This window comes from Micromesistius poutassou, assembly GCF_964030765.1.
Source record: "Micromesistius poutassou genome assembly, chromosome: 10".
Classification (NCBI taxonomy): Eukaryota; Metazoa; Chordata; class Actinopteri; order Gadiformes; family Gadidae; genus Micromesistius; species Micromesistius poutassou.
Genome location: NC_140280.1, coordinates 4,153,454 through 4,175,953, shown reverse-complemented (window position 1 = coordinate 4,175,953; position 22,500 = coordinate 4,153,454). Strand labels below are relative to the sequence as shown.

The window sequence follows — 22,500 nt, the reverse complement described above, 5'->3', positions numbered from 1 at the left end:
CAACAAGGCACAAACATAAATATTAGAAACTGTGATAACTGCTTTAGTGTGCAATAGAGTGATCCATCAAAACCTGTCCAACTTCTGCAGTACACAACCCCTTTATATCATGTTTATGTATATGCGACTTATTCATTTGTGTCTGGATTCTGATGAATGGCACACACAGGAACTCCTCTTCACTCACTGTGTGGCCTCAGATGTCTGGATACCACAGACCGGACAGGATATCAGTGGAACAGAGAGATACTGAATACAAGTCAATCACAAAAATACACTTAACATGTTCCAGAGAACCCAAAGGAAATAATCCTGGAATCAATCGACCGGCTTAATCAATTGGCGATCATTGTCTAAACCAGGGGTTTTCAAACTTTGAGCGTGTGTGGAGCACTTTTTATAATCAAGAATTTTCGCGGACCACCTTATAATACACATAATAAAATATGTCTACACACAGTCCTACCTGAATTACCCGCACCTCTTAATAGGCGTATATTAGCACTAAAAGTAACATAGCATCAGTACAACAGGCTTGTTAAAAGAATGTTTACTCCACACAACGGCTGCCACATATTTAATGTATTTATTTAAAGCGCCTGAGGGCGTAATCAGGTTCATTTGAACACCAGGCTTATTTCCATAGCAATGATAATGGAGTATTAAATATGTACAGTAATCACAAACAAACTGAACTGAACTGAACTGGATAAAGTCAAATATCAAATCTTGTCAAAGTCCTCAACAAACAGGCTGGGAGTTTGTCCAAGTAACATAATGCAAAACATTTCAGAAACGGGAGATCAAGAAACTTACTGGAAATTAAAATAATAATAGGCCTTATTTCTTCCATTCATAATTTAAAACAAATTGTTTCAGATATTCACTGCCTATATATAAAGACTATGCATGTGATGTGATCACAAAGTTGTTTTTTTTAAACGAAACCAACAAATGCTTTTGATCCTGATTGGCTGCTGGTTCCTTCACCTGTCAGGTCAGTCCAATGATGAGCCATCATTACCTCCTGAAAGGACGTCATTGGTGGTTTCAATGAGCTGCTCACTAAACTCCTCAAAACCCTCAGAAAGCAGGGATGTATCCCTGACTAACGATCATCATTATATTAGTGGCCTAAGTGGTTTAGACCGGGGTGATGCTGCTCCCCGGAGCATAATCAATCATCTGAGGAGGAGCTGGAGCTCTTCTGCTGACCACGGCGGGTTACAGTGGAACAGACTCTGGTGGTTTGAACCCAACACAGGAGATCAATCCTGTATCTGTCTTAAAATCGATGCAGTTATGTTATTTAAAATAGCACTAAAAGGCGTAAGCAATACAGACCGGACCATAGCCAGGTTTTGAAAAATAGTGAGGTCCGGGTGGGGAGTGGGGGTGCGAGAAGTTCTCAAACCACAGATTTTGCATACAGTTGTATTTAGGTTACATTTTTTTTAACCTTTTTCTTTTGAGGTCCAGAGCTTGGTGACCTCATAGCTACGGGCATGAATACATTCCGAGGAGGGAATGTGCGTTCCACACAGATCTGTGTTAGTTCCTGTGTTGACTGGAGGAGAAGGACGTAAGGGGTCTCCAGGGGTCGTGAGCAGGGGCCATAGGACTAGGACGTCAGGGGTCTACAGGGGTCGTGAGCAGGGGCCATAGGACTAGGACGTCAGGGGTCTACAGGGGACGTCATCAGGGGCTATAGGAAGTCAGATTGGTGGCAAAAAATTTCTGTGTTTGAGATCATATTGTGTGTATAAATACATTGTGTGTGTATAAACATATTTGGTGTATTTGTATTTGAGATCTGTGTGTATCCGTACTACTTTTACCTTAAGGCTCCAGCTTCAAAATATTTTGATTTATCATCCCTATAAAACTAAAATTTCAACATTAAATATTAATATTTGTCCTACAGTCTTGACGTTTAGCACATGTGGTCGTGCCTTGGTTGTAGATTTATTTAGCGCTATGCATAAATAAAATATGTCATTATTATATTATTATAGTTGATTGTCCTGTCCACCATACCTGGTCAAACTTTATTGTCTAATGTATGTTTTTTAGACTCTCCTCTCTATCTTTATAGTCACACCATACAGTTTAATGTATATTCATCTCTCCTCTCTAGTCACACCATACAGTTTAATGTATATTCATCTCTCCTCTCTAGTCACACCATACAGTTTAATGTATATTCGCCTCTCCTCTCTAGTCACACCATACAGTTTAATGTATATTAGACTGTTCCCTCCATCTTTATAGTCACACCATACAGTTTCATGTATATTAGACTGTTCTCTCTGTCTTAAATGTTTAACATATATTAGACTGTTCCCTCTATCTTTATAGTGAAACTCTACGATTTAATGTATAATCTATCTTTATAGTCAAACCATACAGGTTTGACTATACCTCCTATCTTAAACATTGAATGTCGAGTCAGCTGTGTATATTATCTATATGATCTAATATACCGGTGTATATATATAAGCCTCTCTTCTCTATCTTAAATGTTGAACATAATTTCAACCCTTCCTAGAGTCAGATGTGTATACTATCTATATTATCTAATGTATTTTAAACTGTTCTCTCTATCTTAAACGTTGAATGTCTATTAAATTGTTCCTAGAGTCAGCTGTGTATATTATCTATACGATCAAATGTATATTAGACTCTCCTCTCTATCTTAAACATTAAATGTATATTAAACTGTTCTCTCTATCTTAAACGTATATTAAACCCTTCCTGCAGTCAGCTGTGTAACGAATTCAGCCCCACTAGCGCTGGCCCATCTCACGGGGAAATAAAGGCGTGTGGATGTGAGACAGAAGCTAGAGGGGAGGAGGAGGAGGAGGAGGAGGAGGGGGGGGGGGGGGGGGGGTGGGGGGCAGGGGAGGAGGGGGGGGGGGTGTATCAGAGAGAGAGGCTGAGTGTTCTGCCGGAGGGGCCCGCAGTGAGAGGCCCCTGGGGACCGTAGGGCCGGCAGCCAGGCCCCTGATGCTGATTGATGCGGGCACAATTCAGACACCCCAGACGCCTCAGCAAATTAAAAGGCTATTTTGTAAAGTTGTAAAGGGACAGAATGGCAGAGGGAAGGAGGGGGGGGAGGTCCCTCTGTTCTCCTCCTCCTCCTCCTCCTCCTCCTCCTCCACTCTGTCTCTCTCTGTCTCTCTCTGTAGCTCTCTCTATCTGTCACTTTCCCAGCTCTTGTTGGGTGTCTTTACTGTCAGCAATTCCATAGGGAGGCAGTCTGTTGTGTGACCGCCCTCGCTCTCTCTCGCTCTCTCTCTCTCGCCCTATATATATATATATATATATATATATATATATATATATATATATATATACATATACAGAGCAAGAGATAGATAAATACATTCTCTCTCTCTCTCTCTCTCTCTCTCTCTCAATTTATTTATTTATTTTTTATCAAAGGTCAACCAAGAATCGTACCACTGTTTTTTTTAACGTAACCTCTCCAGGGTTCAATGGTCGCTGTGCCTCTGCGCCTCATTGGCTCTGGCGCACAGCGTATCACCGCGAGTGGTTTTACCTCGCCGCCCGGCTCCGGTTGCACGCCGGTTGCGTCAGTGCAGGACGCGCTAGCTGCTAGCTGCTAGCTGCTAGCTGCTAGCTGCTAGCTGCTAGCGGCTAGCTGCTAGCTGCAGTAGCGTCAGCCTGCTCGCGGCGCGGCGTTAGCGGCCGTTGATGGCCTGCCCCCGGCGGAGCATCAGTCCCTCATCCCAACATCATTTACAAATCATTTATAATCATTTATCCTCAATCTGAATTTAATTGACCCTGCCTGACCCAGGATGCACCCCGGGGCGGTGCATCCAGTGTGTGTGTGTGTGTGTGTGTGTGTGTGTGTCTCCAGAAGTGCGTCCTTCAGGGTGGGATGTGCCCTGATAAAGGTCACCGCAGGGTCAAGTGGGGAGCGACAAGCCAGCTGATCATCCCTCCTCCCTCCCCCCGTCCCTCCCCCCGTCCCTCCCCCTTCCCTCACCCTCCCCAGGCCAACGTATTGTCCTCCGCGTGCAGCTGCCTCCACACACGCGCACACACACACACACACACACACACACACACACACACACACACACACACACACACACACACACACACACACACACACACACACACACACACACACACACACACTGCTGCCCCCTCAGCACCAGAGGGACGTAGAGGAGGAGGGAGAGAGGGGTGAGGGGGGGAGGAGAGTTCAATAGAGACAAAACCTGTGGGAGTGTTTTTTTGTTTTGGGGTGTCGGGGAAGGAGGAGGAGGAGGAGGAGGAGGAAGGGGGAGACAGTTTAGTCCAACCCAGGGCATATGGTGCCTGACCAAGGGTACGACCAACACATGCCAGATTTCCCACAAGCTGCCTCCCCCCTCCCTCTCCTCCTCTCAGACCTCCCCTCTCTCTCTCTCTCTCTCTCTCCCCTCCTCCCTCTCTCCCTCTCAGACCTCCCCTCCTTTCTCCTCTCTCTCATCTCAGACCTCTCTCTCTCCCCTGCTTGCTCTCTTCATCTCCTCCCTCTCTCTCTCTCTCTCTCCCCTCCTCCCTCTCTCTCTTCATCTCAGACTTCTTTCTCTCATCTCAGACCTCTCTCTCTCTCGTCTCAGACCTATCTCTCTCTCTTCATCTCAGACCTCTCTCTCTCGCCCCTTCTCCCTCTCTCTCTCTCTTCATCTCAGACCTCTCTGCAGGTCACTAAGGAGCAGGTAGGGGTTAGACAGTACAGAGACAGGTCATTAAGGAGCAGGTAGGGGTTAGACAGTACAGAGACAGGTCACTAAGGAGCAGGTAGGGGTTAGACAGTACAGAGACAGGTCATTAAGGAGCAGGTAGGGGTTAGACAGTACAGAGACATGTCACTAAGGAGCAGGTAGGGGTTAGACAGTACAGAGACAGGTCATTAAGGAGCAGGTAGGGGTTAGACAGTACAGAGACAGGTCATTGAGGAGCAGGTAGGGGTTAGACAGTACAGAGACAGGTCATTAAGGAGCAGGTAGGGGTTAGACAGTACAGAGACAGGTCATTGAGGAGCAGGTAGGGGTTAGACAGTACAGAGACAGGTCATTAAGGAGCAGGTAGGGGGTTAGACAGTACAGAGACAGGTCATTAAGGAGCAGGTAGGGGTTAGACAGTACAGAGACAGGTCATTAAGGAGCAGGTAGGGGTTAGACAGTACAGAGACAGGTCATTAAGGAGCAGGTAGGGGTTAGACAGTACAGAGACAGGTCATTAAGGAGCAGGTAGGGGTTAGACAGTACAGAGACAGGTCATTAAGGAGCAGGTAGGGGTTAGACAGTACAGAGACAGGTCATTAAGGAGCAGGTAGGGGTTAGACAGTACAGAGACAGGTCATTAAGGAGCAGGTAGGGGTTAGACAGTACAGAGACAGGTCATTAAGGAGCAAGGTAGGGGTTAGACAGTACAGAGACAGGTCATTAAGGAGCAGGTAGGGTTAGACAGTACAGAGACAGGTCATTAAGGAGCAGGTAGGGGTTAGACAGTACAGAGACAGGTCATTAAGGAGCAAGTAGGGGTTAGACAGTACAGAGACAGGTCATTAAGGAGCAGGTAGGGGTTAGACAGTCCAGCTGGTCGGACCCCCTAACCTGCCCCCCCCCCCCCCCCCCCCCCCCAGGGTCCGCTGAGCCTCCCGTCGGGGGGGCTGCTCTCCGGTCTGGACCTCCAGGCCTCCTCCCACCTGCGGAGGCTGGCCCTGACTGATGACCTCATCATCCAGGGCCACAGGATCCGTCTGGGCGGGCTGCAGCTGACGGTGTTCAGCGCCCTGGGGGCCCGGGACCAGCTGGAGGTACGGACCAGCAGCACACTGGGACCAGCGGCACACTGAGACCAGCACACTGAGACCAGCAGCACACTGAGACCAGCACACTGGGACCAGCAGCACACTGAGACCAGCGGCACACTGAGACTAGCAGCACACTGAGACCAGCGGCACACTGAGACCAGCGGCACACTGAGACCAGCAGCACCCTGAGACCAGCAGCACACTGAGACCAGCAGCACCCCTGAGACCAGCAGCACCCTGAGACCAGGAGCACACTGAGACCAGGAGCACACTGAGACCAGCAGCACCCTGAGACCAGCAGCACACTGAGACCAGCAGCACCCTGAGACCAGGAGCACACTGAGACCAGGAGCACACTGAGACCAGCAGCACCCCTGAGGGGTTAGGGTTCTCCTCTGTTGTGATTGTTTACTTGTATCTGGTTCCTGGTCTATGGTACCTGGTCTCTGATATCTGGTTCCTGGTCTATGGTACCTAGTCTCTGGTTCCTGGTACCTGGTCTCTGGTACCTGGTTCCTGGTCTCTGGTTCCTGGTCTCTGGTACCTGGTCTATGGTAGCTGATCTCTGGTACCTGGTCTCTGCTACCTGGTTCCTGGTCTCTGGTACCTGGCCTCTGGTCTCTAGTACCTGGTCTCTGGTACCTGGTCTCTGGTACCTGGTACCTGGCCTCTAGTACCTGGTCTCTGGTCCCTGGTTCCTGTGTTAAGTTGTGTTGTCTCCAGGGGGTCCTCTGAGACCATCCTGAACCAGGACTGGAACCTCTTCTACGCTCGCACCGGCATCCAGTAAGACTCTACCTTCTCTATAGCAGGACTATATTGTACTGTAGTAGTAGTAGTATAGTAATACTATAGTAGCAATAGTACTGTAGTAGTAGTAGTAGTAGTAGTAGTAGTAGTACTTCAGTAGTAGTACTATGGTAGTAGTAGTACTGTAGTAGTACTTAAGCAGTAGTACTTTAGTAGTAGTAGTACTGTAGTAGTACTTCAGTAGTAGTACTATGGTAGTAGTAGTACTGTAGTAGTACTTAAGCAGTAGTACTATAGTAGTAGTACTGTAGTAGTACTATAGTAGTACTATGGTAGTAATAGTACTGTAGTAGTACTTAAGCAGTAGTACTATAGTAATAGTACTGTAGTAGTACTTTAGCAGTAGTACTATAGTAGTACTATCTGTGTCTCCAGGCCAGAGGAATAGTACTGTAGTAGTACTTCAGTAGTAGTACTATAGTAGTACTATTTGCTCTGTGTCTCCAGGCCAGAGGAATAGTAGTAGTAGTAGTAGTAGTAGTACTTTAGCAGTAGTACTATGGTAGTAGTAGTACTGTAGTAGTACTTTAGTAGTAGTACTATAGTAGTACTGTTTGCTCTGTGTCTCCAGGCCAGGGGAATAGTACTGTAGTAATACTTTAGCAGTAGTACTATAGTTGTAGTAGTACTTCAGTAGTACTATTTGCTCTGTGTCTCCAGGCCAGAGGAATAGTACTGTAGTAGTACTTCAGTAGTAGTACTATAGTAGTAATAGTACTGTAGTAGTACTTTAGCAGTAGTACTATAGTAGTACTATGGTAGTAGTAGTACTGTAGTAGTACTTTAGCAGTAGTACTATAGTTGTAGTAGTACTTCAGTAGTAGTACTACAGTAGTAATAGTACTGTAGTAGTACTTTAGCAGTAGTACTATAGTAGTACTATGGTAGTAATAGTACTGTAGTAGTACTTCAGCAGTAGTACTATAGTAGTACTATGGTAGTAGTAGTACTGTAGTAGTACTTCAGTAGTACTATAGTAGTACTATCTATGTCTCCAGGCCAGAGGAATAGTACTGTAGTAGTACTTTAGCAGTAGTACTATAGTAGTAGTAGTACTACAGTAGTACTATAGTAGTACTATAGTAGTAGTAGTACTACAGTAGTACTATAGTAGTAGTAGTACTGTAGTAGTACATCAATAGTAGTACTTCAGTAGTACTATAGTAGTAGTAGTACTGTAGTAGTACTTCAGTAGTAGTACTATAGTAGTAATAGTACTGTAGTAGTACTTCAGTAGTAGTACTATAGTAGTAATAGTACTGTAGTAGTACTTCAGTAGTAGTACTATAGTAGTAGTACTGTAGTAGTACTTCAGTAGTAGTACTATAGTAGCAGTAGTACTATAGTAGTACTATGGTAGTAGTAGTACTGTAGTAGTACTTCAGTAGTACTATAGTAGTACTATCTGTGTCTCCAGGCCAGAGGAATAGTACTGTAGTAGTACTTTAGCAGTAGTACTATAGTAGTACTATAGTAGTAGTAGTACTACAGTAGTACTATCTGTGTCTCCAGGCCAGAGGACCTGTGGGCTCCGGGTAAGCCCCGCCCCCTGCTGGAGGCCCGCCTCTTCCCCGCCCTCCAGGCGAGGGGGGGGGCGGTGGGCCTGGACCGGGGGGGCGTGGCCTGGCTGCTGGGCGGGGCGGGGTCGCTGGAGCGCTGGCGGGGGGCGTGGCGGCTGTCACTCGGAGAGCTGCTGTCACTCACCGACCAGGAGGCGGAGCTCCGGTGGAGGGAGGAGCTACTGTTCCTGGCGGGCCGGAGGAGGGTGATTGACACGCTGACCGGCCAATCGGACGCCTGCCTGCTGCCCTGCTTCAGGGCGGCGGTGCTGGGCGGCCAGCAGGGGGAGCTGCTGAAGACCCTGGACTCCAGTGAGCAGCTACACCGCCCTGCACCGCCCTATACCACCCTGCACCACCTTACACCACCTTACACCACCCTACACCGCCTTACACCACCCTATAACACCTTACACCGCCCTACACCACCCTACACCGCCCTGCACCGCCCTACACCACCCTACACCGCCCTGCACCGCCCTGCACCGCCCTGCACCACCTTAGACCACCCTACACCGCCCTGCACCGCCCTACACCACCTTAGACCACCCTACACCGCCCTGCACCGCCCTACACTGCCCTACACCACCCTACACTGCCCTACACCACCCTACACCGCCCTGCACCACCCTACACTGCCCTACACCACCCTACACCGCCCTGCACCACCCTACACCGCCCTACACCACCCTACACCGCCCTGCACCACCCTACACTGCCCTACACCACCCTACACCGCCCTACACCACCCTGCACCGCCCTACACCGCCCTGCACCGCCCTACACCGCCCTACACCACCTTACACCGCCCTACACCGCCCTGCACCGCCCTACACCACCTTACACCACCTTACACCGCCCTACACCGCCCTGCACCGCCCTACACCACCCTACACCGCCCTGCACCAGCCTGCACCACCCTACACCGCCCTGCACCGCCCTACACCGCCCTGCACCGCCCTACACCGCCCTACACCACCCTACAACAAACTATGAACCACCCTACACCACCCTACACCACCCTATAACAAACTATGAACCACCCTACACCACCTTAAACCACCCTACACCACCCTACCCTACACCACCCTATCCTGTTAAACTCTCTCTGTGTTCCGCTGTAGTTGCTGCAGGCAGCCTGGAGGGGGCGGGGCCAGCGGCGGGGGCGGGGCCGGGGGCGGGGCCAGAGGCGTGTCTGGGCGTGGCGGCCCGCGCCCTGGCCTGCGTGGCGGACGTCCTGGTGTGCATGGCCGGGGAGGGGAGGGGCGGGCTGCGCAGCGGCCCGGCGGCCAATCAGGCGTGGAGCCCCGCCCTCCGGCTCCTGGAGGAGGGGCTTGTGAAGGAGGGCGTGGCCGGCCTGGCCCGCGAGAGGGAGCGCTGGCTGCACAGGTGAGACCAGTCCCACTGGGAGGGGCACTGGGAGGGGCACTGGGAGGGGTACTGGGGGTTCTACTGGGTACTGGGGTCCTACTGGGAGGGTGACTGGGGGCCTACTGGGAGGGTGACTGGGAGGGGTACTGGGGGCCTACTGGGTACTGGGAGGGGTACTGGGAGGGGTACTGGGGGGGCCTACTGGGAGGGGTACTGGGGGGTCCTACTGGGAGGGGTACTGGGGGGGTCCTACTGGGAGGGGTACTGGGGGGTCCTACTGGGAGGGGTACTGGGGGGGTCCTACTGGGAGGGGTACTGGGGGTCCTACTGGGAGGGGTACTGGGGGTCCTACTGGGAGGGGTACTGGGGTCCTACTGGGGGGCCCTACTGGGAGGGGTACTGGGGGCCTACTGGGAGGGGTACTGGGGGGGTCCTACTGGGTACTGGGGGGGCCCTACTGGGGGGGGTCTACTGGGAGGGGTACTGGGGGCCTACTGGGAGGGGTACTGGGGGCCTACTGGGAGGGGTACTGGGGGCCCTACTGGGGGCCCTACTGGGAGGGGTACTGGGGGCCTACTGGGAGGGGTACTGGGGGCCCTACTGGGAGGGGTACTGGGGGCCCTACTGGGAGGGGTACTGGGGGCCTACTGGGAGGGGTACTGGGGGCCCTACTGGGTACTGGGGGCCTACTGGGAGGGGTACTGGGGGGTCCTACTGGGAGGGTGACTGGGAGGGTGACTGGGGGCCTACTGGGAGGGGTACTGGGGGCCCTACTGGGTACTGGGGGTCCTACTGGGAGGGGTACTGGGGGGGCCTACTGGGAGGGTGACTGGGGGCCTACTGGGAGGGGTACTGGGGGGGTCCTACTGGGCGTTGCTGATCAGGTGACCTCCGCCCCCCAGGCCCGACCTGCTGGTGCGCGCGGCGCGGCACTACGAGGGGGCGGGCCAGGTGCTGCTGCGCCGCGCCCTGATGTCCTCCCATTGGTCCGTCTCCACTGGCCCCGCCCCCGTCCCGCCTCTCGACCGCTGGCAGGAGGTGGACTGCCCCGCCCGGCTGGACCTGGCAGGTAGGACCCCCCAGGGCCCCCTAGGACCCCTTCACAGATAGCAATAGTGATAGTGTTAGCAATAGCGATAGCAATAGTGTTAGCAATAGCGTTAGCGATAGCAATAGTGATAGCGATAGCAATAGAAATAGCGTTCGCAATAGTGATAGCAATAGCGATAGCAATAGTGATAGCAATAGTGTTAGCAATAGCCTTAGCAATAGTGTTAGCAATAGTGATAGCAATAGCCTTAGCAATAGCGTTAGCGATAGCAATAGTGATAGCGATAGCAATAGAAATAGCGTTCGCAATAGTGATAGCAATAGCGATAGCAATAGTGATAGCAATAGTGTTAGCAATAGCCTTAGCAATAGCGTTAGCGATAGCAATAGTGTTAGCAATAGCCTTAGCAATAGTGTTAGCAATAGTGATAGCAATAGCCTTAGCAATAGCGTTAGCGATAGCAATAGTGATAGCGATAGCAATAGAAATAGCGTTCGCAATAGTGATAGCAATAGCGATAGCAATAGTGATAGCAATAGTGTTAGCAATAGCCTTAGCAATAGTGTTAGCAATAGTGATAGCAATAGCCTTAGCAATAGCGTTAGCGATAGCAATAGTGTTAGCAATAGCAATAGTGATAGCAATAGCCTTAGCAATAGCGTTAGCGATAGCAATAGCGTTAGCAATAGCGATAGCAATAGTGATAGCAATAGCGTTAGCAATAGCAATAGCCTTAGCAATAGTGATACCAATAGTGATAGCAATAGCCTTAGCGATAGCGTTAGCGATAGTGCTACATTTGAGTTCATCCCCGTTCGGTTGCGTTCCCCCCCCCTCCCCCTCCTCCCTCCCCATTGGCCGACGGTGTGTGTCCGTGGTGCGTCCAGGGGGCTGGAGCGACACGCCGCCCATCGCCTTCGAGCACGGCGGCTCCGTCACCAACGTGGCGGTGCGCGTGGACGGGCGGCGGCCCATCGGGGCGCGCGCCCGCCGCATCGCCGAGCCCCTCCTCCTGCTGGTGGGCCACGCCGGGGGGCGGGACAGCGCCGTCGCCACGGAGACCGTGTGTCGGAGCCTGGAGGACCTGAGGGACCACCGTCAGCCCCACGCCCCCGGTAACCACGGCGACCACGGCGACGCGGAGGTCGTCACCGCCGCCTCACGACGTGAAGGGGAGGGGTCTGACCGCGTTAACGCGATTAATTAACGATTATGTGTGTGTGTGTGTGTGTGTGTGTGTGTGTGTGTGTGTGTGTGTGTGTGTGTGTGTGTGTGTGTGTGTGTGTGTGTGTGTGTGTGCTGGTGTGTGTGTGTGTGTGTGTGCTGGTGTGTTTGTGTGTGTGTGTGTGCGTGCTGGTGTGTGTGTGTGTGTGTGCTGGTGTGTGTGCTGGTGTGTGTGTGTGTGTGTGTGTGCTGGTGTGTTTGTGTGCTGGTGTGTGTGCTGGTGTGTGTGTGTGTGTGTGCTGGTGTGTGTGTGTGTGTGTGCTGGTGTGTGTGTGTGTGTGTGTGTGTGTGTGTGTGTGTGTGTGTGTGTGTGTGTGTGTGTGTGTGTGTGTGTGTGTGTGTTGGTGTGCTGGTGTGTGTGTGTGTGTGTGTGTGTGTGTGTGTGTGTGTGTTGGTGTGCTGGTGTGTGTGTGTGTGTGTGTGTGTGTGCTGGTGTGTGTGTGTGTGTGTGTGTGCTGGTGTGTTTGTGTGCTGGTGTGTGTGCTGGTGTGTGTGTGTGTGTGTGCTGGTGTGTGTGTGTGTGTGTGTGCTGGTGTGTGTGTGTGTGTGTGTGTGTGTGTGTGTGTGTGTGTGTGTGTGTGTGTGTGTGTGTGTGTGTGTGTGTGTGTGTGTTGGTGTGCTGGTGTGTGTGTGTGTGTGTGTGTGTGTGTGTGTGTGTTGGTGTGCTGGTGTGTGTGTGTGTGTGTGTGTGTGTGTGCTGGTGTGTGTGTGTGTGTGTGTGTGTGTTTGGGTGTGTGTGTGTGCTGGTGTGTTTGTGTGCTGGTGTGTGTGTGTGTGTGTGTGTGTGTGTGTGTGTGTGTGTGTGTGTGTGTGTGTGTGTGTGTGTGTGTGTGTGTGTGTGTGTGTGTGTGTGTGTGTGTGTGTGTGCAGGCGCCCTCCTCAAGGCGGTGTGTGTGTGCGGCGGTCTGGTGTCGCTGAGCTCCCAGCAGCCTCTGGGGCAGCAGCTGACGGAGCGCTGGGGCGGAGGGGTGGAGCTGCACAGCTGGTCCCTGCTGCCCCACGGCTCCGGGCTGGGTACGACCTCCTCCTTCACCTCCTCCACCTCCGTCACCTCCTCCACCACCTCCGTCACCTCCTCCGTCACCTCCTCCACCTCCACCACCACCACCTCCTCCGTCACCTCCTCCTCCACCACCACCTCCTCCGTCACCTCCTCCTCCACCACCTCCGTCACCATGACTAACTCCACCTCCATCACCGTGACTAACTCCACCTCCATCACCGTGACTAACTCCATCACCGTGACTAACTCCACCTCCATCACCATGACTAACTCCACCTCCATCACCATGACTAACTCCACCTCTACGACTAACTCCACCTCCGTCACCGTGACTAACTCCACCTCCACGACTAACTCCACCTCCGTCACCGTGACTAACTCCACCTCCATCACCGTGACTAACTCCACCTCCATCACCGTGACTAACTCCATCACCGTGACTAACTCCACCTCCGTCACCGTGACTAACTCCACCTCCATCACCGTGACTAACTCCACCTCCATCACCGTGACTAACTCCACCTCCATCACCATGACTAACTCCACCTCCACCTCCACGACTAACTCCACCTCCATCACCGTGACTAACTCCACCTCCATCACCGTGACTAACTCCACCTCTACGACTAACTCCACCTCCATCACCGTGACTAACTCCACCTCCATCACCATGACTCCACCTCCATCACCATGACTAACTCCACCTCCACGACTAACTCCACCTCAAAACCTATACTTGAACCATTGCCTATTCACCTCCACCCCATCACCTCCACCCATCACCTCCACCCCATCACATCCACCTCCACCACCTCCACCCCATCACATCCACCTCCACCCCATCACCTACACCTCCATCACCCCCACCTCCATCACCTCCACCTCCATCACCCCCACATCCATCACCTCCACCCCATCACATCCACCTCCACCCCATCACCTCCACCTCCATCACCTCCACCCATCACATCCACCACCTCCACCCCCACATCCATCACCTCCACCCCATCACCCCCACATCCATCACCTCCACCTCCTCCACCTCCATCACTTCCACCCCATCACCTCCATCACCACCTCCATCACCTCCTCCACCCCCCCTGACGGCGTGTGTCCTACAGGTACGAGCAGCATCCTGGCGGGGGCGCTGCTGGCCGCCGTCTACCTGACCACCGGCCGCTCCTACAGCCCTGAGGGCCTGGTCCACGCCGTGCTGCACCTGGAGCAGCTGCTGACCACAGGTACACCTGGGGGGGAGGGGCCACAGTACACCTGGGGGAGGGGCCACAGGTACACTGGGGGAGGGGCCACAGGTACACCTGGAGGGGGAGGGGCCACAGGTACACCTGGAGGGGAGGGGCCACAGGTACACCTGGAGGGGCCGGGGCCACAGGTACACTAGGGGAGGGGCCACAGGTACACCTGGAGGGGAGGGGCCACAGGTACACCTGGAGGGCAGGGGCCACAGGTACACCTGGAGGGGGAGGGGCCACAGGTACACCTGGAGGGGGAGGGGCCACAGGTACACCTGGGGGGGAGGGGCCACAGTACACTGGGGGAGGGGCCACAGGTACACCTGGAGGGGGAGGGGCCACAGTACACCTGGAGGGGCCACAGGTACACCTGGAGGGGGAGGGGCCACAGTACACCTGGAGGGGAGGGGCCACAGGTACACCTGGGGGGGAGGGGCCACAGGTACACCTGGAGGGGGAGGGGCCACAGGTACACTGGGGGAGGGGCCACCGGTGCACCTGGAGGGGGAGGGGCCACAGGTACACCTGGGGGGGAGGGGCCACAGTACACCTGGGGGGGAGAGGATACATGGATCATAGATGTACTGTAGTACTGTATGTATGCTCCATGTCTGTGGGGTTGTGTCTCCCCAGGTGGAGGCTGGCAGGACCAGGTGGGGGGGCTGGTGGGTGGGGTGAAGGTGGGGCGCTCCCGGGCCGCGCTGCCCCTCCAGGTGGAGGTGGAGCGTCTCACTCCATCACAGCACTTCCTGGAAGAAGTCCAACGGCATCTCCTATTGGTCTACACCGGCAAGACCCGCCTCGCACGCAACCTCCTGCAGGTAGGTCTCCATAGCAACCTGTCACAGGTAGGTCTCCATAGCAACCTGTCACAGGTAGGTCTCCATAGCAACCTGTCACAGGTAGGTCTCCATAGCAACCTGTCACAGGTAGGTCTCCATAGCATGGTGATGGTGTTGTGGTGATGGTGTTGTGGTGGTGATGGTGTTGTGGTGGTGATGGTGTGGTGGTGATGGTGTTGTGGTGATGGTGTTGTGGTGGTGATGGTGTGGTGGTGATGGTGTTGTGGTGATGGTGTTGTGGTGGTGATGGTGTTGTGGTGGCGATGGTGTTGTGGTGGTGATGGTGTTGTGGTGATGGTGTGGTGGTGATGGTGTTGTGGTGATGGTGTGGTGGTGATGGTGTTGTGGTGATGGTGTTGTGGTGGTGATGGTGTTGTGGTGGTGGTGGTGGTGATGGTGTTGTGGTGATGGTGTTGTGGTGGTGATGGTGTTGTGGTGTTGTGGTGATGGTGTTGTGGTGGTGGTGTTGTGGTGATGGTGTTGTGGTGATGGTGTTGTGGTGGTGATGGTGTTGTGGTGGTGATGGTGTTGTGGTGATGGTGTTGTGGTGGTGATGGTGTTGTGGTGTTGTGGTGATGGTGTTGTGGTGGTGGTGTTGTGGTGATGGTGTTGTGGTGTTGTGGTGATGGTGTTGTGGTGATGGTGTTGTGGTGGTGATGGTGTTGTGGTGGTGATGGTGTTGTGGTGATGGTGTTGTGGTGGTGATGGTGTTGTGATGGTGTGGTGATGGTGTTGTGGTGGTGATGGTGTTGTGGTGTTGTGGTGATGGTGTTGTGGTGGTGGTGTTGTGGTGATGGTGTTGTGGTGTTGTGGTGATGGTGTTGTGGTGATGGTGTTGTGGTGGTGATGGTGTTGTGGTGGTGATGGTGTTGTGGTGATGGTGTTGTGGTGGTGATGGTGTTGTGATGGTGTGGTGATGGTGTTGTGGTGATGGTGGTGTTGTGGTGATGGTGTTGTGATGGTGATGGTGTTGTGGTGGTGATGGTGTTGTGGTGATGGTGTTGTGATGGTGATGGTGTTGTGGTGATGGTGGTGTTGTGGTGGTGATGGTGTTGTGGTGGTGATGGTGTTGTGGTGATGGTGTTGTGGTGGTGATGGTGTTGTGGTGATGGTGTTGTGGTGGTGATGGTGTTGTGATGGTGTGGTGATGGTGTTGTGGTGATGGTGGTGTTGTGGTGTGGTGGTGATGGTGTTGTGGTGATGGTGTTGTGATGGTGATGGTGTTGTGGTGATGGTGGTGTTGTGGTGGTGATGGTGTTGTGGTGGTGATGGTGTTGTGGTGATGGTGTTGTGGTGGTGATGGTGTTGTGGTGATGGTGGTGACGGTGTTGTGGTGGTGATGGTGTTGTGGTGATGGTGTTGTGGTGGTGACGGTGGTGACGGTGTTGTGGTGGTGATGGTGTTGTGGTGATGGTGTTGTGGTGGTGACGGTGGTGACGGTGTTGTGGTGGTGATGGTGTTGTGATGGTGTGGTGATGGTGATGGTGGTGTTGTGGTGATGGTGTTGTGGTGATGGTGTTGTGATGGTGATGGTGTTGTGGTGGTGACGGTGTTGTGGTGACGGTGTTGTGGTGACGGTGTTGTGGTGACGGTGTTGTGGTGACGGTGTTGTGGTGATGGTGTTGTGGTGACGGTGTTGTGGTGATGGTGTTGTGGTGGTGATGGTGTTGTGGTGGTGACGGTGTTGTGGTGACGGTGTTGTGGTGATGGTGTTGTGGTGATGGTGTTGTGGTGGTGGTGTTGTGGTGATGATGGTGATGGTGTTGTGGTGATGGTGTTGTGGTGATGGTGTTGTGGTGACGGTGTTGTGGTGGTGTTGTGGTGGTGGTGATGGTGTGGTGGTGATGGTGTTGTGGTGGTGATGGTGTTGTGGTGATGGTGTTGTGGTGGTGATGGTGTTGTGGTGGTGGTGGTGTTGTGGTGGTGATGGTGTTGTGTTCATGGTGTTGTGATGGTGTTGTGGTGGTGGTGGTGATGGTGGTGATGGTGTTGTGGTGGTGATGGTGTTGTGGTGGTGATGGTGTTGTGGTGATGGTGTTGTGGTGGTGATGGTGTTGTGGTGGTGGTGGTGTTGTGGTGGTGATGGTGTTGTGGTGGTGATGGTGTTGTGTTCATGGTGTTGTGATGGTGTTGTGGTGGTGACGGTGTTGTGGTGACGGTGTTGTGGTGGTGATGGTGTTGTGGTGACGGTGATGGTGTTGGTGATGGTGTTGTGGTGGTGATGGTGTTGTGGTGATGGTGTTGTGGTGATGGTGTTGTGGTGATGGTGTTGTGGTGGTGATGGTGTTGTGGTGATGGTGTTGTGGTGGTGATGGTGTTGTGGTGGTGATGGTGTTGTGATGGTGTTGTGGTGACGGTGGTGACGGTGTTTCAGGACGTGGTGAGGAGCTGGTACGGCCGCCTGCCCTCCATCGTGCAGAACGCCCACGACCTGGTGGCCAACTCTGAGGCCTGTGTGAGGGCCTTCAGCGAGGGTACACACACACACACACACACACACACACACACACACACACACACACACACACACACACACACACACACACACACACACACACACACACACACACACACAGAGACACACACACACACACACACACACACACAGAGACACACAGAGACACACACACACACACACACACACGCACACAGACACACACACAGACAGACAGACAGACAGACAGACAGACAGACAGACAGACAGAGAGACACACACACACAGAGACACACACAGAGAGAGACACACACAGAGACACACACACACACACACAGAGACACACGCACACACACACACACACACACACAGACAGACAGAGACACACACACACAGACACAGAGACACAGAGACACACACACACACACACACACACACACACACAGACAGACAGACAGACAGACAGACAGACAGACAGACAGACACACACACAGGACACGCACACACACACACAGGACACACACACACACACAGGACACACACACACAGGACACACACACACACACACACACACACACACAGGACACACACACACACACACACACACACACACACACACACACACACACACACACACACACACAGGACACACACACACACACACACAGGACACACACACACACACACACAGGACACACACACACACACACACACACACAGGACACACACACACACAGGACACACACAGAGACACACACACACACACACACTCTAACGCTGCGTGCTGATAGGCTCCCTGGAGGGCCTGGGGGTGTGTCTGCGGCGGGCGCGGCGGCAGAAGCGGCTGATGGTGCCGGGCTGCGAGCCGGCCTCCGTCAGGCTGCTGATGGAGGCGCTGGAGCCGCTGGCGCTGGGCCAGAGCCTGGCGGGGGCGGGCGGAGGAGGCTTCCTGTACCTCCTCACCAGAGAGCCGCTGCAGCGCAGCGCCGTGCTGCAGCTGCTGCACAGCACCCCGGTAACACCACCCGAACACCACCCGAACACCGCCCGAACACCACCCTAACACCACCCTAATGCCACCCCTACACCACCCGTACACCACACTGCACCCCGGTAACACCGCCCGTACACCACCCAAACACCACCCGTACACCACCCGAACACCACCCTAATGCCACACCGCACCCCGGTAACACCGCCCCAACACCACCCGTACACCACCCAAACACCACCCTAATGCCACCCAAACACCACCACACTGCACCCCGGTAACACCGCCCGTACACCACCCGAACACCGCCCCAACACCACACTGCACCGCCCAAACACCGCCCCAACACCACCCAAACACCACCCCACCCTAACACTGCACCCCGGTAACACCGCCCCAACACCACCCGTACACCACCCAAACACCACCCTAATGCCACCCAAACACCACCACACTGCACCCCGGTAACACCGCCCCAACACCACCCGTACACCACCACACTGCACCCCGGTAACACCGCCCCAACACCACCCTAATGCCACCCCAACACCGCCCTAACGCCACACTGCACCCCGGTAACACCACCCTAATGCCACGCCACACCACGGTAACACCGCCCGAACACCACCCTAATGCCACGCCACACCACGGTAACACCGCCCGAACACCACCTCAACACCGCCCGAACACCACCCCTACACCACCCTAATGCCACACCACACCCCGGTAACACCACCCGTACACCACCCCTACACCACCCTAATGCCACACTGCACCGCCCGAACACCACCCTAATGCCACACCACACCCCGGTAACACCACCCGTACACCACACGTACACCACCCTAACGCCACACCGCACCCCGGTAACACCGCCCGAACACCACCCGAACACCACACTGCACCCCGGTAACACCACCCCTACACCACCCCTACACCACCCTAATGCCACCCCAACACCACCCTAACACCACACTGCACCCCGGTAACACCACCCAAACACCACCCTAATGCCACCCCAACACCACCCGTACACCACCTCAACACCACCCGTACACCACCCTAATGCCACGCCACACCCCGGTAACACCACCCGTACACCACCCTAATGCCACGCCACACCCCGGTAACACCACCCGTACACCACCCGTACACCACCCTAATGCCACCCCAACACCACCCTAACGCCACACCGCACCCCGGTAACACCACCCATACACCACCCTAACACCGCACCACCCCAACACCACACCTCCTAGCACCACCCAAACACAACACTTCATAACACCACCCAAACACTACCCATACCCCACCCTAACACCACACCTCCTGACACCACCCCACCCTAACTGTGTGTTCACACCAAACGCCACGGCGCGACACGTTTCAATACAGAGTCAACGTAGAGACGCGAATCGGGCGAAACAAATTCGCTGAAGTTGAAATATTTTAACTTTTCCGCGGCGTTCGCGTGAGACAGCCAATCAGCGTTCACTCCCTGTGGGTAACGTGGGTGTAGTAACGTAAAACAGCCAATCAGCGTTCAGCCGGCCGGGCCGACCGTTCCCTGCACTCCGCAGTGAACCGCAGCTCGGAGGAGAAAGTGATTGTTGCCGTTTGCGACTCCCGGAGCTCTATATGTTATATTATGATATTATATATATAATATATAAATATCTATATAATATAAACATATATATAATATCACGGCACAAAGAGGTGTGCGTCTCCGGATTATATTATGAACCCATAAACGACGGGCATTCCGACGTCTCTCCCTCTTCCACAACAGGTACAGACACGCAGCGGTGGTTATCTCGGCCGTGGTCGATGAGAATGAATTGGCATATAAAGCACCGTTGGCGGGCAAAAGACGTTGTCAGACAAAATTCGCTGCGTGACAAGTTCGCCTGACATAACTGCACACATAACGGCACAGCGACAGATTTAGATTTGTCGCGCAGCAACATTCGCCTGTTCACACGAACAGGCGAAACGTGTGTCTTTTGACACACAGTAACACCACCCCACTCCCCCCCCCCCCCCCCCCCCCCCCGCTGGTTACCGTGGTAACGGTTGTTTGTTCCTCAGGGTCTGGGAGACTTCAGCGTACACAGCGTGGAGCTGGATCTGGAGGGGCTGCGTGCCCTGCCCACTGACTGACTGACTGCCCACTGACTGACTGACTGACCACTGACTGACTGACTGACTGCCCACTGACTGACTGACTGACCACTGACTGACTGACTGGGGCGGCATTAGCGCAGAAGGTAGAGCGGGTCGGCGGGTCACCAGAAGGTTGCTGGTTCGCTCCCCGGCTCCTCCTAGCTGTGAGTGTGGAGGTGTCCCCTGAGCGAGACGCCCTCACCCTGACTGCTGCTGACCCGCTGGCCGTCGCCCTGAGGGGTCGACTCCGCCGTCGGGGGGTGAATGAGTGATGAACGGGTGACTGTCAGTCAACACTGTGAAGGGCCATAGAAATGAGGACCATTTATGACTGACTGACATGTTTTGGAACTTTCTTTAATGGTTAAACATTAAAATATTAACAATTCTAACGATTGACGGGTGATTTTGTTGCGTTGTCGCCCGAGAGGCAAGAACCAGTGATTAGTGAACAGTGATGTCATCACCAGTGAACAGTGATGTCATCACCGCTCGCCACACCCCAGAGGAAGGGGAGAATCGTTTTTTTTTACACTTTATTCATTCTTTAGTTTGCAAAGAAGATTTACAAAAACAAAATAGTAGATTAACGCTTTATTAGAAATGTTTGACAATGAACAAAAACAAGCTCCTCAAATATCTCATTACTACCAAAGATATAGAGATAGATATAGAGACAGATCATAGAGCAGGTACAGACATAGAGTACAGAACACTGTTGATAAAGATACAGAGACAGAGCGGTACAGACAGAGGGGTGTAGAGACAGAGCGGTACAGACAGAGGGGTGTAGAGACAGAGCGGGTACAGACAGAGGGGTGTAGAGACAGAGCAGTACAGACAGAGGGGTGTAGAGACAGCGGTACAGACAGAGCGGTACAGAGGGGTGTAGAGACAGAGCAGTACAGAGGGGTGTAGAGACAGAGCAGTACAGACAGAGCGGTACAGAGGGGTGTAGAGACAGAGCGGTACAGACAGAGCGGTACAGAGGGGTGTAGAGACAGAGCAGTACAGAGGGGTATAGAGACAGAGCGGTACAGAGGGGTGTAGAGACAGAGCAGTACAGACAGAGCGGTACAGAGGGGTGTAGAGACAGAGCAGTACAGAGGGGTATAGAGACAGAGCGGTACAGAGGGGTGTAGAGACAGAGCAGTACAGACAGAGCGGTACAGAGGGGTGTAGAGACAGAGCGGTACTGACAGAGCGGTACAGACAGAGGGGTGTAGAGACAGAGCGGTACAGACAGAGGGGTACAGATACAGAGCAGTACAGACAGAGGGGTGTAGAGACAGAGCGGTACAGACAGAGCGGTGTAGAGACAGAGCAGTACAGACAGAGGGGTGTAGAGCAGTACAGACAGAGCGGGTACAGAGACAGAGGGGTGTAGAGCAGTACAGACAGAGCGGTGTCTGTTACTTCCCGGCCACCAGGGCCAGCTGCTGCCTGAGCCGGCCCAGCCCGTCCAGCATCGTGTCCAGAGACTCACGGCTCGACTCCACCACCACCTGGTCCTCCCCCAGCTACACACACACACACACACACACACACACACACACACACACACACACACACGCACACGCACACGCACACACACACACACAGAGAGGTGGTTGGCCTGTGTTGTGGGGGGGTAGCTCTAACCAGCTAACCAGCAGCTGACCGGCTGACCAACCTGCAGGCTGAGCAGACAGCTGGGGACGGCCATCCGGCTGACGGAGTCTGACGACGTCACCATGTCCACCCGCCAATCAAACGCCTTCAACTGTGGGAGAGAGACTACGCACACACACGCGCACACACACACACACACACACACACACACACAGTCCGAATGTTGCACATGTCCACACATCCCTGATGTCATGTGACTACATGGTAATGAGCCCCACTCAGTGATGTCATGTGACTACATGGTAATGAGCCCCACTCAGTGATGTCATGTGACTACATGGTAATG

The 22,500-nt window shown here is 53.6% G+C and overlaps 2 protein-coding genes across 2 annotated transcripts in view; one reads left to right on the top strand and one right to left on the bottom strand.

Moving 5' to 3' along the window:
- LOC311353858 (L-fucose kinase-like) overlaps positions 1-20,583 on the top strand; it is a gene marked incomplete at its 5' end in the record, with an annotated part of 24,194 nt that extends 3,611 nt beyond the window's left edge. The window contains 11 exons of the mRNA XM_084473664.1: positions 5,669-5,842; positions 6,465-6,625; positions 8,162-8,520; positions 9,333-9,597; positions 10,482-10,648; positions 11,518-11,745; positions 13,979-14,098; positions 14,744-14,931; positions 17,327-17,426; positions 18,178-18,401; positions 20,469-20,583. Coding sequence (XP_084329790.1) covers positions 5,669-5,842; positions 6,465-6,625; positions 8,162-8,520; positions 9,333-9,597; positions 10,482-10,648; positions 11,518-11,745; positions 13,979-14,098; positions 14,744-14,931; positions 17,327-17,426; positions 18,178-18,401; positions 20,469-20,540 — 2,058 coding nt within the window. The 3' untranslated portion in view covers positions 20,541-20,583. The remainder of the gene's footprint in view (positions 1-5,668; positions 5,843-6,464; positions 6,626-8,161; positions 8,521-9,332; positions 9,598-10,481; positions 10,649-11,517; positions 11,746-13,978; positions 14,099-14,743; positions 14,932-17,326; positions 17,427-18,177; positions 18,402-20,468) is intronic.
- Positions 20,584-21,909: 1,326 nt separating this feature from the next.
- LOC311353857 (COMM domain-containing protein 9-like) overlaps positions 21,910-22,500 on the bottom strand; it is a gene marked incomplete at its 5' end in the record, with an annotated part of 4,853 nt that continues 4,262 nt past the window's right edge. The window contains 2 exons of the mRNA XM_084473663.1: positions 21,910-22,063; positions 22,216-22,319. Of these exons, the coding sequence (XP_084329789.1) occupies positions 21,956-22,063; positions 22,216-22,319 (212 nt within the window). The 3' untranslated portion in view covers positions 21,910-21,955. The remainder of the gene's footprint in view (positions 22,064-22,215; positions 22,320-22,500) is intronic.